Source organism: Triticum dicoccoides, chromosome 2B, assembly GCF_002162155.2.
Source record: "Triticum dicoccoides isolate Atlit2015 ecotype Zavitan chromosome 2B, WEW_v2.0, whole genome shotgun sequence".
In the NCBI taxonomy this organism is placed as follows: domain Eukaryota; kingdom Viridiplantae; phylum Streptophyta; class Magnoliopsida; order Poales; family Poaceae; genus Triticum; species Triticum dicoccoides.
The window spans coordinates 242,349,897-242,365,364 of NC_041383.1; the positions used below are offsets into that span (position 1 = coordinate 242,349,897).

Sequence of the window (15,468 nt, forward strand, 5' to 3'; positions counted from 1 at the left end):
CGCTAAAAATTCACGCGGGAGGGGGGGGGGAGAGGGGGGAGGGGGCGGGGGCTGTTGGGGGCACGGCTGGAGATGCTCTTATGAACATCCGTCCGATCCGGTAAATAATTGACGGACAGTCCATGTACTTTTGTGGACACTGCAGCAAGTGAAGAACATATTCTAACATGAGAAAGCACTACAACTCACTATAGCACATGAACCAGCTAAGATTGGTCACTTATGTTTGTCGAATGATAGCATCGGCTAGAACACTAATGTACCGCCCGCTGTGGCTGCTCGTGTCTACACAGTTAAGTTATAAAGCTTTGCTTTGCCTTAAAAACTCTTTGCTGAGACAATCTAGGAAGACAGAAGGTTCACGAGAGAGGGGAGAGAAAAGGGAGAAAACACACATGCCTATAGTGATTTCTTTTTTATAATAATCCCTCCATTCTAAATTATTTGTCTTAGATTTGTCTCTAGGCAATGCAAATACTACATTTTGCTATGCGAATTTTAACTTTTGGTACGGGGCTCACGTGAGCCCAAATCCCAGGTCACTTTTCCTGTTGTTCATTTCCAACCGAGGAAAGAAAAAGGGTCTATCTAGGGCACATCTGCCCTAAAAAAAAGAAAAAAGAAAGAGAGTATCCACACGAATCTCTGGATAAAATCATAGGACTTAGATGTGCAATACTTGGAGCACATCTAGATATGCTTTAGTAAAACTGAAAGAAAAAAGTATGCTTTAGTAAAACTGAAAGAAAAAAGTATGCTTTAGTAAAACTGAAAGAAAAAAGTACCCCTGGTCGAAACAAGGCCTGAAAATTTGCGATTGCCTTGTTTGTATTTATTTAATTCATATTCGCCAAAATTATATGGACAGCCAGTGAACTTGACAAGTGTAAACAGAATATATCACATAGGTGTAGAGATGACATGAACATTCATTCCTCCATACTAGTACATCTACAGGCGCCGCATGCACCATCAACACAGGCACAACACACACACAAAACGCATCACCCTTTTCATCATCATCTACTGGTAAGTCATTGCCGCTTGGTGGTCGAACAGTCGACCTTGATATGTAATCGGTCTGAGGCGCCATGGGGCAAGCGGTAGGTGGAACTGGACAAGTCGTAAGCTATGAAATGGACTGGAAGATTCCAGCAGCCTTAAAAAAATCTATTCAAAAATGATCTGCACAGCCGATAAGCCCATCATCATTATTCCCAGCTCATTAGTTATTTCTACGCACCACCAAATTGGTATGGCAGCCAGATATACCATCATCCAGCACCTGTTTGAAAGAAAAAAGTGTGAACAAAACTAAATATTTGCTGGCCGGCGATAAACAGACATTTTCCCAAACAGGTCACTTGAACAAATGATACATCTTGGGTAAATTGATAGGGTAAGAACCATAAAGACCTTGGCATAGTATAACAGAATAGTTCTCTTACTACGTTTCATGCTTGTAGCAAGAAAGTGGTTACCTGTCTAGCGGTAATCCAACGTACCAGCACCCATTGTGAAGGGAAAGGTTAGAGAATCTGCATTACAATTAGCACTGTTAAATACATGTTGCGACAAACAAAAAGGGGGGGAATCATCTTGATTGAACAAGTACCATCAGCAGAGCCATCGATAAAGTTAGCATGATTGTGCAGACCGTCTGTGATCATACTTTCAACTGGAATTTGAGTACGGTCACAATTAGCACCAGTAATAGCAGCTATGTCAGGGGGGCTGTTTTCAAGAAATTGTTCCACTTGACCCATAAGTATGCTCGATTGGCTTTCCATGTACGCAAATGATTCGGCAGAGGTTGCAGCTCTAGCCGCTGCTATACTGAATATTCGACACAATAAAGTGTGACGCTTTGTCTGAGGATCACCATCAAAAGAGTACGCGTAACCACCATTTGAAGATCCTGATCTGGCATCTTTCCTCCACCTTTTCAAGATGTACTGAGGAGGAATGTCCTTGATATTCCTAGTGTCAAGTACCTTCAGCATATGGCGACATGGAATGCCTACAAACTCAAACCTCTTGCAACTACAATGTGACATGGAATTGAGCGAATCATACTTAACAAAATGATCTTTTGGATTGTCCTCGCCAGTTATCCTATACTCACAGATTGTGCCCATCTCGCCACAGTTATATAGCATGCAATCCATGTACAATTCAAACTCTCTTTCAAACATTCTATAGGCAGCAGGTGTATACACATTTGCAGCTTGCCTTAATATTCGCATCGGAGGTGGCTTCTTTGTGCTTTGATTGGCACTCACATCAAGTTGCAGTTCTGCAGACCGACGATCACATAATAATTTTTCAAACTGCACAAAGAAACTCAAAAGGTCGAATTCTAGGGATAAATATATTTTAAGCTCACTACTCAAGTTGTCCTTCTGTTGGACGCTTTTCATATCAGCGTAAAATGCCTCACGACCATATGGTAATGCCCATTTCTCCTTAACAGCAAGAAGATCTGCTAGCCATTGATTATCTTTTAGGTCATGATTTTCCAACATTTCTCTCCATGCCATCAAAAACTCAGCCTCATCTTCACAATCAAATAGGCATCTCTTGAAGTTGTATTCTAAAGTTCTTGACCCATGGAATGCTTGACTTAACTGTTGAAGAGCATTTTGGTAAATTTGCCAAACACAAAAACGATGTGCCGTCTCAGGCCAACTTACTGCAACAGCTTCACTTATCACAGCCGATCTATCAGTTAACAATGTCTTGGGATGGGTACTATTCATTGCCATCTTAAAAGTATCAAATAGCCATCTGAAAGCTTCAAAGCTCTCATCATAAAGTAATGCAGTACCAAAGATGACAGTTTGCCTATGATGATTCAGACCTGTAAACAAAGCAATCGGCCTACCATAGCCTTGCACTGCATATCCTGAATCAAGGCATACTACATCACCAAAGTGGGTAAAATCCATGATGGACTTGGAATCTGCCCAAAGAAAATTAGTCAAGTACCCATCTTCATCAGATTTTACTGCATAGAAGAATGAAGGGTTGTCATGTTGCATCTTTTGTAGGTACTCCAGAGTGGCACCTACATCACCATAGTGAGGAACTTTACACTTGTACCTTTTCCAACTTCTACCTTCTAGACTGTTTGAAGTGGCATCATCCTTGATAAGATTTTGCTTGCCGTAACAATCGTCTAGTGATTCATCATACAAATCTACTCCACAATCTTGATAACTTCCAGCCGCTAGTGATGTCATCACAAGATCAGAAGCTGCTGCAGCGCCAAGACCGTGATTGTGGAAGGTGACAAACTCAGTGACATTATACTTGCCGTTAGATGCAAGTCTGATGACCATACACGCTGGGCAACCAGTTCGTGTCTCCGGACGAGGCTTCTTTACTCTATTTGCTCCTCTTTTCTTCTCACGGAACCCTTCTTTTGAACAAACAAACATCCTTCTAGTGATAACATTTTCAGCATTTACTGTCATGCTTGCCCTTCTCACGTTAAATCCAATTTTCCCTGCATACATGCTGTAAAATTCATATGCCTCATCTTCATTTTCAAACTCTGGCGTTACAACAGTATCATCCACCAGATTTTCTCTCACAGCCCGTGCTTTACGCCTAATTTTCTTTGCTTTCAACATATGAATCGTAGAAGCTGTTGCCAACTGATGGTTATGGTTTGGTACAAATTCTGTCAAACGGTACTTGCCATTGGGAGTAAGCCTAATGGTCATGCTTGCTGGGCAACCAATTCTTGTTTCAGGCCGTGGGCACTTTGATTCCTTGGCACCCTTCTTCTTCTCCCGAAAACCTTCTCTTGAGCAAACAAATGTCCTCCTAGTGATGATGTTTTTCGATGTTGTCCAGAGTGTTGATCTCCGAACAAAGAAGCCCACCTTCTCCGCATAAATATTGTAGAACTCATAAGCATCATTCTCGTCATCAAATACCATATTTACTTCCGGCAACATCTTCTCATTGCAGCTATTAATCACAGGAAGAACATCGGCTGCCACCACATCCGCCACTGCTTCCTACCCATGAAAAATGGCAGCACCATGATAAGGTAACAAGGCTTTGTTCTTCCTTAAGACCTAGTGGAAAATAGACAATAGTAGAGAACATACCCCATTTTGTTGTGGATACGCAGGATTCACATGAGGAGGCCAAGATGTGCATGGACGCAGGACTACATGTCCAGGCCAGGACTGTTGTGCTAATCTCAGATCAGTGGTGGGGCCATCTGAAGCAGTAGGCATAGAATTCTGGACTAAGGGAGGTGGCACAAGCGGAGTAGCAATTCGGGGACCCTTCTCCTTTGTACCACCGCCGCTGTTGCTGGACATTTTGTTCTACATACAGGTATACGCCAGTCACGAGCACTCAAAATCCACTTGATAGACAGAATGAAGCTTCTTGTAATTGCACCCTACCGCTAGGCAACACAACTTCAAGAAAAGAAAGAAATGTGGTCAATAAATGAAGCAGCAGTTTACCAATCAACCTTTGGACTATTTAGTCTAATACATCGTGAATACTACTAAAGAATAAAGGGCAGCCCGGTGCATGTAGCTCCCGCTTGCGCAGGGTCCGGGGAAGGGTCCGACCACTTTGGGTCTATAGTACGCAGCCTTTCCCTACATTTCTGTAAGAGGCAATAAAAAGAGGATGAAAGAGGAAATGTTGATTGGCCAAGAAATTAGCATAGATGTAAACAAAATCAACCGAGAAATCACAACAAATTCTTCCACAGTAGAGCTGAACCTGATGGCCAAATTGGATAACCTACTGCTAGATCCGTCCACAAGCAGAACTCGATCCAAGTCAAGCTATGCTGCGCAACCGGCTGGATTTCACTGTACACAAGATTACCTTAAAAGTCCTCGGGTAGGACGGAAGAACCGAGGAGGGAGAGGGAATTGTGATTCCCTACACAATGGTGGCCACTACCATGCAGCCAGGCAGTGGTGGGCACATGACTATATGTAAGGTAAGGCAGACTTAAGCCTTTAGGGAGAGGGCTCCAACCTCACTAATGGACAAGAATGTCAGTACATGTGTATACATATGTAAAATTAAGTTATTTGTGACATAAACTCTGAAAAATCCCGATTTAAGCAGATCAAACCACCCATTACCTTCCTACCACCTCAATCCTCGTATTTGCAATTCAGAGTATTTTCCAAAACATTCAAACCCACCACCGCAGCTCAATTATGAACACAATGGCCACCACTACGGATCAGTCCCTAAAAAACCCAATCGCCCAGTCAACTAATATACCTACTTATACCGACTGGGAACTTCCAAGCATGACAAATGGGACACCCAAGACCACACCACTAACTCTATGCATTCGGTTTATTCAGTTTGGTAAATACCCTTTTGTGGTATGTACACTATCCATACTTCGGTCAATATGGTACATTGGTACTATAAAACTAAAATGCGATTTGGTTTTGGTATATACCAAACTATTTTGGTATGGCTTCGATTAAACCAAAGTTGACGCAAATTTAAAAATGAGAGAACGACGCTTTCTTCCTGTCCTATGTATCTCTGAAGGTTCTGAACTTCTATTCCATACATTTGTCACAACAGGACTTGCATTAGACTAGCCATGACAATTAACTAGCACTAGAAAATTACTCCCTCCGTAAACTAATATAAGAGTGTTTAGATCACTACTTTAGTGATCTAAACACTCTTATATTAGTTTACAGAGGGAGTAGAGGTTAGTGAAGGCATGGATGGATAAATTTCACAAACTAATTAGATGCTGGGAGCAAACCTTATGATGTCAAGGACAAGTCATCTTTGGACCGTAGCACTAGCAGTATAGCATTCCATATTATGCTACAGAACGTAACATAATATGTCTCACCATGAGTGTTCAGATAACGGGAATCACAGACAGAACAAAAGAAAACAGTGTCAGTATGTCACAACCTCCCATAGCCATGGGGCACGAGCATTGCCACAATACCAGTTGCCAACTTCACAAGATGGCAGCTTAGTACTAATTAGCACAGCCCAAGCACCTTTACAGTACTCAGCAGCATTGTAAGTTCCTTCAAATCTGAAAAGTCAAGCGAAATAGGTAACATCAATTTATGAAACCTCTGTATAAGACATGATATCGATGGAATTGCCATTGTTCAGAAACCTATTCGCAGCAAAAAAAAAAAAAAAAGATCCCACTCATTGGCTCATTGCAACTTTGCCACCATAGTAATTAACTAATTAAGGTACAGGAATTACCTGAAGCTTTACCAGGTTGTGCTTGGGCGGGGACGGAGAACGCCGGGAAGTAGGAAGCTGCAACCTGCGAGGGCCGGTGGGTACGGCGTCGGACGGGCGAGTAGCTGAGCAGGCCGCTCGCTTGACGGTGGAACGGCACCGGAGGCGTGGCGATGTAGCGAGGTTGAGCGCCGGACGGCGAAGCGGCGCCGGAGGCGTGGCGAACTGGCGAAGCAGCGAGCCGTTGAGCTCCCGGTGGTGAGCGCGCCGCCGTGTTGCTCGCTAACGCTAGGGTTCGTCTGTCGGTCTGCCCGATGCGCTAGCTGCCGCTTCGGGTAAATCCTATCTGACGCTCAATGCGCCAGATACTCGGCATAGCGCACAGGCGTAGGCTCCATGCCCACTGGCAGGCTCAGGCTGTGTTTTCTTTAGGGACTGCCTATTCGGCGCACTTTATTTGAAGAACGGAGTTAAATATTTACATACGCGTTCATCAAATCCGGTCTTCACATGCCGGACGTGTCCGTGAACACTGACTGGGCACTCTTTAAATCTCTCGTTCACGGTACCCTATATTATTCATACTAAAACATGCAACGTGAATAAACTACGCAGATCATTAAACGGACATTGAAACAAATGTAGAAATGCACACTTCGATCACCAACTGATCTCTATACAATCGCCAAAGTTCACATAAACCACATAAATGACGGACAAGTTTAAACTAAACTACTAAAAACTGGAAATTAAAGACGGAGACGGCGGAGCTTCGCCACTTCCTCACCGGTTCTTAGCCCTTTGATGGCCGGCGCTGCTGTAGGCGTCCGCGGCAGAAGGTGGATCGTCAGAGTTGGAGCTGTCGTCAGAGGAGGAATCAGAGATGACAGTGTATCCCTTCATCCGCCGGACAACCCAATTCTGCTTCCGCTTGAGCTTGGCCACCCTCGCCGCCTCCATCGCTGCCTCCGCAGTCTCGTGCTCGGACTGCTCAATGGCTAGTCGGAGTAACTTGGCATTCTTCCTCCGAAGTTGGGGAGCGTCCGGCTTCGCCATCGTAAGTGACCGGCGGTGGACCCATGCGAGGAGCCGCTCCTCCTTGCCACGCACCACCGGCATCCCACGGCGACGGCGAACGGATTGCTCGACCTCATCCCTTTCCCTTGCATGTTGTCTCCCACGGTAGGCGGCGCGCGCCTTCGATTTAGGCGTGCGCGTCGGCGGCGCCGGCGGAGCGGGCACTGGAACCCACCGTTGCCCTTGCGGAGAAATGACCGGCGGAGGAGGTGGGCGACGAAGGGATGGCGCGGATAGAGCCGCCCACGCGGAGCTATACGCCAGTCGGGAGGGGCTAGCTCCAACGCACTGCGCCGGCGGGCAAGCGGCAACGAACCAGACCCGAAACTGCCCCGTGACCGCTCCATCGCAATGCAGAGGGCCAGCTCGTCCTCATCATCGACGGAGCCATCGGAGCGGCTGCCAGAGCTCGACATGGTCATCGGAGATGGGATTGGATTGTTAGAGTGACATGTTTCGGGATTAGGGGTGCATGACACGTTGGTCACTCGTCCTTTGGGCTGGGCTGGGCTGGGCCGAGGAGCCCCCGAAACTCATCATCTAGCAGAAGGAATGATCCAAAGACTTTGCGTGTACTCCAAGACCTTGAGATAGTCCACGACACATTTGCCTCTAGGTTCAACCAACCTATCTGTAAACTCTGGTACCCCGATGTATGTATAAACCGACGTACCAGGCCCGTAGAGGACACATTCATTCCTATATGATCTCATGCTAGATCACCTATAACTTGCACCCCATTTGTCGTGGTACTAAGGCTGACAGTAGAATGGGGGGTAGGTATGGAGAGGCAAGATCCTAGCTATGAGTAGTTGTATACACAAGGGATTTACGAGTTCAGGTCCTTCCCGGAGGAAGTAACAGCCCTGCGTCTCGGAGCCCGGAGGCGGTCGACTGGATTATAAGTGTATGAGTTACAGGGGTGCGAACCCGTCTGCCAGTGGAGGGGGGTGGCTTATATAGTGTCTGCTAGGACCCCAGCCAGCCCACGCAGCGGAGGTTTTAAAGTACATTAAGGCCAGGCGTTACCTGTAATGCCTTACATAAAGTGTCATCATGGCCATAAAGACTACTTAATTACAGACCGTTTGGATACAGAGTGGCTCTTGATCTTCTGGTGGTCGAGTGAGTCTTCATGGTCGACTGTCTTCAAGTCCGTAGAGTGGAATCCCTCTTGGTCGACTGGAAGGCAGCTTCTTCTAAAGATGTCCTTGGGGAGGGTACTTTGGACGGGTCCATGACCCTACCTTAGGTACATGACTTCATCATTAGCCCCCGAATGCATCGAGGTTTGAGTGAGGAAGGAGTTGATAGTCTTTCCGACCTGTTTTTGTGTTCTGAGCATGTCTCATTCTGGATCAATGACTTTTTAATGATGGCATCAACTTTTCTTTCAGTCGCCTTGATCCATTCTTTTCCTCTGTCGAGTGAACCTTTGAACTTGGTGGACTTCCGAGCGACGGATCGTAGGAAATCTACCGTCTGACAGGTTGCTCTGCTGTTAGCGGATTTAGTGGGATCCGAATTTTGGGAAGCACGCGAAGCGGGGAGGACCGCGGTACTCGGATGGGATAAGGCGAAGACGCCTCGATATCCGCGTCGCCTTTTTCGCCACGTATCGCGCGCGCGACTGTTTCGGGATTTGATAGGATCGCCCGGGCCTACCTGTTAGCCACTCGGAAGTGTCCCTATATAAGGTGCCGGACGAGGGTTTTTGAACAGTGCGTCTCCATTCCCCACTCCACCTTCCTCACCCTCGCCTGCTGCGCCCGCTTTTGCCTCTGCCCATCCACTCCTCGCACGCCTCGCCGGCGACGATGGTGAAGGAGAAGACGGCAGCCTTGGAGCGAGCGAAGAAGGCGACGGCGACGGCGAAAGCAAAGGGGAGAGCGACCAGTCGGGGTGGATCTTCGTCGCGGTCCCGCCTGCCGCAAGGTTGGGTCCAAGGAGATTGGATCCGCTCGACCATCACCCAGACGGATCTCGACGATCTGGCCAATGAGGGACTGATCTCCCATGGGTCAGCAAGACTTCCGGGGACCGAGTGGCAACCGCAGCCACTAGAGGGTGAGTGTGTTCTCTTAGCCACTCATGTAGATCGCGGATTTTCTCTACCACCGAATCTTTTCTTCCAAGGGTTTCTGAACTTCTTTGGGGCACAACTCCATCACTTCACCCCCAATTCCATTGCCTACCTCGCCGCTTTCGTGTCTCTGTGCGAAAACTTCCTGGGTTGCCGACCGCACTGGGGTCTCTTTAAGCACATATTCACTTGCCGTTCCCAGACGGTGAAAAAGGCGAGTCCAAATATGAGAGGACTAAAGTAATCCAGATGTGTGGGGGTCTTGGAATCCAAGTGAGGAGTAAGAGTGCTTTTCCAGCCATGACCCTTCCCGAGTCGGTTAGAGGGTGGCAGTCGACCTGGTTCTACTGCCAAGACGAGTCGACGCCGGGGCAGTCGACTGGTCTCCCTCCATTCTCCATGGACCGAGTGAACAAGCCGTCTTCTCTGAAGGTGCTTCCGGAGGAGAAGGCTCAGGTTAAAATGTTGATGGAGCGCGTAGTCCAGCTCATTCGGGACGGAGTGACTGGCATGGACCTTCTGGAGGTTTTCCTTCGTCGGCGTATCCAACCACTCCAATACCGAGGCCACCCGATGTGGCTGTACTGTGGTACTGAAGATACCACTCGGGTCCATCCAGAGGCGGTCAGTGATGCCACACTGGAGAGGTGGATGGCTGCCATCACGGGGAATAAGGATAACCCTCGAGGGGCTAGGAGGATACCACCACTCGACCATACCTATGAACCGGACACAGTATGACCACTTATCCCCGGTTGTGGTCCTATTTTATTCATTCTGTTTCGCTGCAAATCGGTCGATTGACCTTTGTCTTGTTTTGTTGTCTGCCAGGCCACCACCGAGTTGTACTCGATGCCCAATGGGGCGTAGACACCGACTGAGGAGGAGGAAGGAAGTGGGGGCGAAAGCCCGGAGGAGTGGGATTCGAATGGTGATGACGACGATGAAGATGATGACTCTGATGAGGAGGAAGAAGAAGAGAAGGAGGAAGTTGCACCTCCCCATTCTGAAAGACGCTCGAAGCTTGTCCATGACCCTGCAGCTGAGCGTGGTAAGGGGGTTGTGTCCGTCGCGCAGTCGACCAAGCGTCCTCGGACGACTTCTCCTGCGCCGACTGAGAAAGCTCCGAAGCAATCTCGAGTGGCGCGGTCGAAGCCGACGAAGGTCTTGCCGAAGATGAAGATGGTGATCCCCACTATCTCAGGGTAATGGTGTAACTTGAGTTTTCTTGTTTCACATGAATTTATTCTTGGTCGATTTGTGAGCTGACCGATTGACTTCTGGAATTGTAGTGCTGCTACTTCTGATACCTCGATCAGACCCGAAGATCACGAAATGGAAGACGCTGTCATTTCAAAACCTGGTACGACCTTTGTAGTTCCGTCTTCAGTCGGTTGGACCTTTGTCTTTAATTTTGACTTTTTCTGCAGCTCCACTTAACGTCGTTATTGACCTTCCCGACGACGATGACGAGGAACCACTAAGGCCGAGGAGGAACAGGAAAGCGTCTGCTGGCAAGGCGACTCAAGATGTGTCGGCACCCGAGACATTGGTTGTGGAGGGGGACAGCGTCACTCGGCCTACCGTATCCTTTGCGGTGCCGCTGACGAGTGCTCGCCCTTCGTCGTTGAGTGCTGCTCAGCCTTCACTTTTCTCGACCCACCACGTCCTAGAAGACCAAGCCAGCGCTGCTAAAGAAGCAATACGCCAGGCAGGGGTCATGATGGAGCAAGTGAAGGCAATCCGAGACGCCAGTCAGGCGGCTTATGACGCCAGTTCGGCTCTTTAGAGCAATGTTCAGGTTAGTCGGTCACCGCCTGTTCTGTTAGGATATGATATCTGAAAATCCTTCTTTCTGAAAATCTTAGTATATGTCGTACACCCACTGGGTGCGTCGATTGAAATTCCGAATTAGTGGGGGCACGCTGAGTGCACCCACTGGGTGTAGTCCCCAAGGCTATGGTGGACTGCTGGCAGTCGACCATAGTCTTTATGTCTTAAGCTTTTTCTTTACTCGATCAGGTCGAATGGAATCATAGACTGGTGGGGGCACGCTGAGTGCACCCACTGGGTGTAGTCCCCGAGACTATGGTTGACTGCTGGCAGTCGACTACAGTCTGAAGAACACCTCTCTCTCTCTCTCTCTCTCTCTCTCTCTCTCTCTCTTTTGGCTATTTGTTGGTCGACTGATCGACTCTAACTGATAGAACTAGTGGGGGCACGCTGAGTGCACCTACTGGGTGTAGTCCCCGAGACTATGGTCGAATGTTTATATTCGGCTGTAGTCTTAGAAATGCTATGATTTTTCCTTAGTCACTCGGAAGTGACCTGTTTTTGACATCTATCGATTGGTTCTTCGCAGAAATCTTGCGAGCTTGCAGCTCGTTACACTGAGTTGGAGAACGAGCAAATCCAGCTCGAACTTGATCTAAAACTTGTCCAGGAGAACTTCATGAAGGCAAAGGAGGAGGCAAAAGGTATGTTTGGTGAGAACCTCGACAACTGCTTTTGCCTCTTGTCCATTTCAGAGCCCGATCTCACTGTGACTTTGCAGACAAACTGAGGAATGCTCTGAAGAAGAAAGACCTTGACTTGGCTGAGGTGCAGAAAGCGGCTTTAGAGAAGACCAAGCTCGCAGATGAGAAGCTGGCTTCAATCACCAAGCTTGAAGAGGAAAATACCAATCTGAAAGCTGCTCTTGATGCGGCCAACAAGGAGGTCAGTCGACTGAAGAGTGACAAGATTGTCTTGAGTGACAAGGCCAGTGAGTTGGTGGGAAAGAAGAATGATCTGGAGGCTTATTTGGGAGGACTCGCCAAGAAGTTATTCCTCATGCTTGAAGGTAATCTTTTGTATCAAATAGATATTTTAACTATGATCTCACCATCAGACTGCTGTCTTGACTTTGGGGTTGTGTTTGCAGAGTTCTGCCAGAACTTTGAAGAGGAGACTGGTCGACTGGAAACGAACCTAGATCCCATCAACTCTCCTGTGAAGGACGAAGTCACCATGAATGTGCTCCGACTTGAGTCTCGCGTTGCTGCTGTTGTCGACTATCTCGCAAGGCTGAAGGTCGCAACTTCCCGCATCGACACAACACTCTGGCCAGGAGAGACGCTTCAGAATGACCTCGAGTCTCTGATGACTCGACTGAACAATGTTCCAAGTCGAGTGCAAGAATGGAAGAAGTCTTCTGCCAGGTGCGGTGCGGATGTTGCTCTGTCTCTGGCCCGTGTTCACTGCAAGTAGGCGCGAGAGGACAAGTTGGCAACCCTCAAGGTGGCCAATACCAAGAAGCATGATTTCTGATCCTTCATGGAGACCTTCATCGCCGCTGCCACTCGGATCGCAGATGGAATCGACCTGGACGAATTCGTTGCGCCTTCTAGCCCTCCGCAGGAGGGGTAAAAAACTTCTATGCTTGATACTTTAAATTTGCCTCGGTATGCCGAGTGGTTTTGTAACCGATAAACTTTAACGGGCTTAGCGCCTGAGCACTTATGGTTCCGTAAGGCGTTATCTGAACTTGGATTCGACATTGAATATGTTTGCATCTGGTTTGAAGTGTCTTTTGCAGGCTAGGATGAAGCACTTATTGCAATCGACTTGTTCCTCAACATCCTTAGGCGAGCACTGGGCTGCAGCTAAGCCCCCGAGTGGGAGGTCCGCTCTCCACCCGGTAGGATTTTCAAAAACTTAGGCGAGCACTGGGCTGCAGCTAAGCCCCCGAGTGGGAGGTCTGCTCTCCACTCGGTAGGATTTTCCAAAACTTAGGCAAGCACTGGGCTGCAGCTAAGCCTCCGAGTGGGAGGTCTGCTCTTCACTCGGTAGGATTTTCAAAAACTTAGGCGAGCACTAGGCTGCAGCTAAGCCTCCGAGTGGGAGGTCTGCTCTCCACTTGGTAGGATTTTCCAAAACTTAGGCAAGCACTGGGCTGCAGCTAAGCCTCCGAGTGGGAGGTCTGCTCTCCACTCGGTAGGATTTTCAAAAACTTAGGCGATCACTGGGCTACAGCTAAGCCTCCGAGTGGGAGGTCTGCTCTCCACTCGGTAGGATTTTCAAAAACTTAGGCGAGCACTGGGCTGCAGCTAAGCCCCCGAGTGGGAGGTCTGCTCTCCGCTCGGAAGGATATTTGCGGTGTACCTCTGAAGAAGAAGGCATCAATCGACCTACCTCGTCTTCCTTGCGGAGCGCACATTATACTTGTGGCATAGCTCGGAAGGAGAAGTGGCAGTCGACCTGTACCTTGTCGTCCTTGCTGAGAGCACATTATACTTGTGGCGTAGCTCGGAAGAGGGGGGTAGCAGTCGACCTGCACCTCGTCTACCTTGCGGAGCGCATGTTATACTTGTACTTAGGCGAGCGCTATGCTGCAGCTAAGCCCCCGAGTGGGAGGCTGGCTCACCACTCGGTAGGATTTTATTGAAACTTAGGCGAGTACTTGGACTACAACTAAACCTCCGAGTGGGAGGCTGGCTCACCACTCGGTAGGATTTTATTAAAACTTAGGCGAGTACTTGGACTGCAGCTAAGCCTCTGAGTGGGAGGCTGGCTCACCACTCGGTAGGATTTTATTGAAACTTAGGCGAGTACTTGGACTGCAGCTAAGCCTCCGAGTGGGAGGCTGGCTCACCACTCGGTAGGATTTTATTGAAACTTAGGCGAAATGGATTCGCAGCTAAGCCTCCGAGTGAAAGGCTGGCTCACCACTTGGTAGGACTTTATTGAAACTTAGGCGGAACGGATTCGCGGCTAAGCCTCCGAGTGAAAGGCTGGCTCACCACTCGGTAGGATTTTTACAAACTTAGACGAAACGGATTCACAACTAAGCCTCCGAGTGAAAGGCTGGCTCACCACTCGGTAGGATTTTTACAAACTTAGACGAAACGGATTCGCGACTAAGCCACCCACTGGGGGGGATTTTATTGAACAAACAAAAGTAACAACAATCACTGGGAAAATTATAACACTATTGTCTTTGAAAAATGAACTACACAAGTGCTTTTATTATATTTCCGAGTGGCTACTTTAAGTGTAAAAGGGGCGGAGCAGCTCCACGTTCCAAGCTCGGGGCTCGTCGATCTGGTGCTCGACGTTGTAAAGACGGTACGGTCTGTTGTGGAGAACCTTGGTGACGATGAAGGGACCTTCCCAAGAAGGAGCGAGCTTGTGTGGTTTTTGTTGATCCACTCGGAGAACCAAATCTCCTTCCTGGAAGGCTCGACTCTTCACGTTTTTGGCGTGGAAGTGACGCAAGTCCTGCTGGTAAATGGTCGATCGGATCAAAGCCATCTCCCTTTCTTCCTCTAGAAGATCGACTGCGTCCTACCGTGCTTGTTTTGCTTCAGCTTCGGTGTAGAGCTCGACTCGGGGAGTGTTGTGAAGCAGGTCACTCGGCAAGACCGCTTCAACTCCGTAGACCAAGAAGAACGGAGTTCTCTTGGTCGATTGGTTAGGCGTGGTCCTTAACCCCCAAAGCACCGACGGAAGCTCGTCGACCCATGCACCAGCTGCATGCTTGAGATCACGCATCAATCGGGGTTTCAACCCTTTGAGAATCAAGCCATTGGCTCGTTCTGCCTGTCCATTCGATTGAGGATGAGCGACTGAAGCATAGTCGACTCGTGTGCCCTGAGATGTGCAGAACGCTCTGAATTCCTCGGAATCGAAGTTTGAGCCATTGTTAGTGATGATGCTGTGTGGGACTCCATATCTGAATAGCAACTCTCTGATGAAGCTGACAGCAGTGCCGGCATCAAGGTTCTTGATGGGTTTAGCCTCAATCCACTTGGTGAACTTGTCGACTGCTACCAGCACATGGGTGAAACCGCTTCTGCCTGTTTTCAAGGGTCCAACCATATCCAACCCCCATACTGCGAAGGGCCAGACGAGTGGTATGGTCTTTAAAGCTGAGGCGGGCTTGTGTGACATATTGGAGTAAAATTGACATCCCTCACACTTGTCGACTATCTCCTTTGCCATTTCATTTGCTCTTGGCCAGTAAAATCCGGCTCGGTATGCTTTGGCTACGATGGTCTGAGAGGACGCATGATGGCCACAGGTCCCCGAGTGGA

The 15,468-nt window shown here is 48.3% G+C and overlaps 1 protein-coding gene across 3 annotated transcripts; it reads right to left on the bottom strand.

The window, feature by feature from the left end:
- Window positions 1-804: 804 nt before the first annotated feature.
- Window positions 805-6,598, bottom strand: LOC119363315 (protein FAR1-RELATED SEQUENCE 5-like). Of its 3 annotated transcripts, none has more exons than XM_037628644.1 (6): window positions 6,256-6,598; window positions 5,786-6,073; window positions 4,122-4,346; window positions 1,616-4,028; window positions 1,482-1,538; window positions 805-1,285 (listed from the first exon to the last, which is right to left on the bottom strand). In XM_037628644.1, the coding sequence occupies exons 3-5, from the start codon at window positions 4,338-4,340 to the stop codon at window positions 1,486-1,488; spliced, it is 2,685 nt and encodes an 894-aa protein (XP_037484541.1). In that variant the 5' UTR covers window positions 4,341-4,346; window positions 5,786-6,073; window positions 6,256-6,598; the 3' UTR covers window positions 805-1,285; window positions 1,482-1,485. The 3 variants fall into 3 exon arrangements, with proteins under 3 accessions (XP_037484541.1, XP_037484542.1, XP_037484540.1); XM_037628645.1 differs by having other exon boundaries at window positions 4,122-4,442; window positions 6,268-6,597; XM_037628643.1 differs by having other exon boundaries at window positions 4,122-4,442; window positions 6,256-6,597.
- Between the last annotated feature and the right edge of the window lie 8,870 nt (window positions 6,599-15,468).

Coding starts and splice junctions, on each gene's coding strand:
- LOC119363315 (XM_037628644.1), bottom strand. CDS start 4,340: ATGTCCAGCAACAGCGGCGGTGGTACAAAGGAGAAGGGTCCCCGAATT. Junction 4,029..4,121: donor CGTATCCACAACAAAATGGG/GTATGTTCTCTA, acceptor TTTCATGGGTAG/GAAGCAGTGGCGGATGTGGT. Junction 1,539..1,615: donor TATCGATGGCTCTGCTGATG/GTACTTGTTCAA, acceptor ATTGTAATGCAG/ATTCTCTAACCTTTCCCTTC.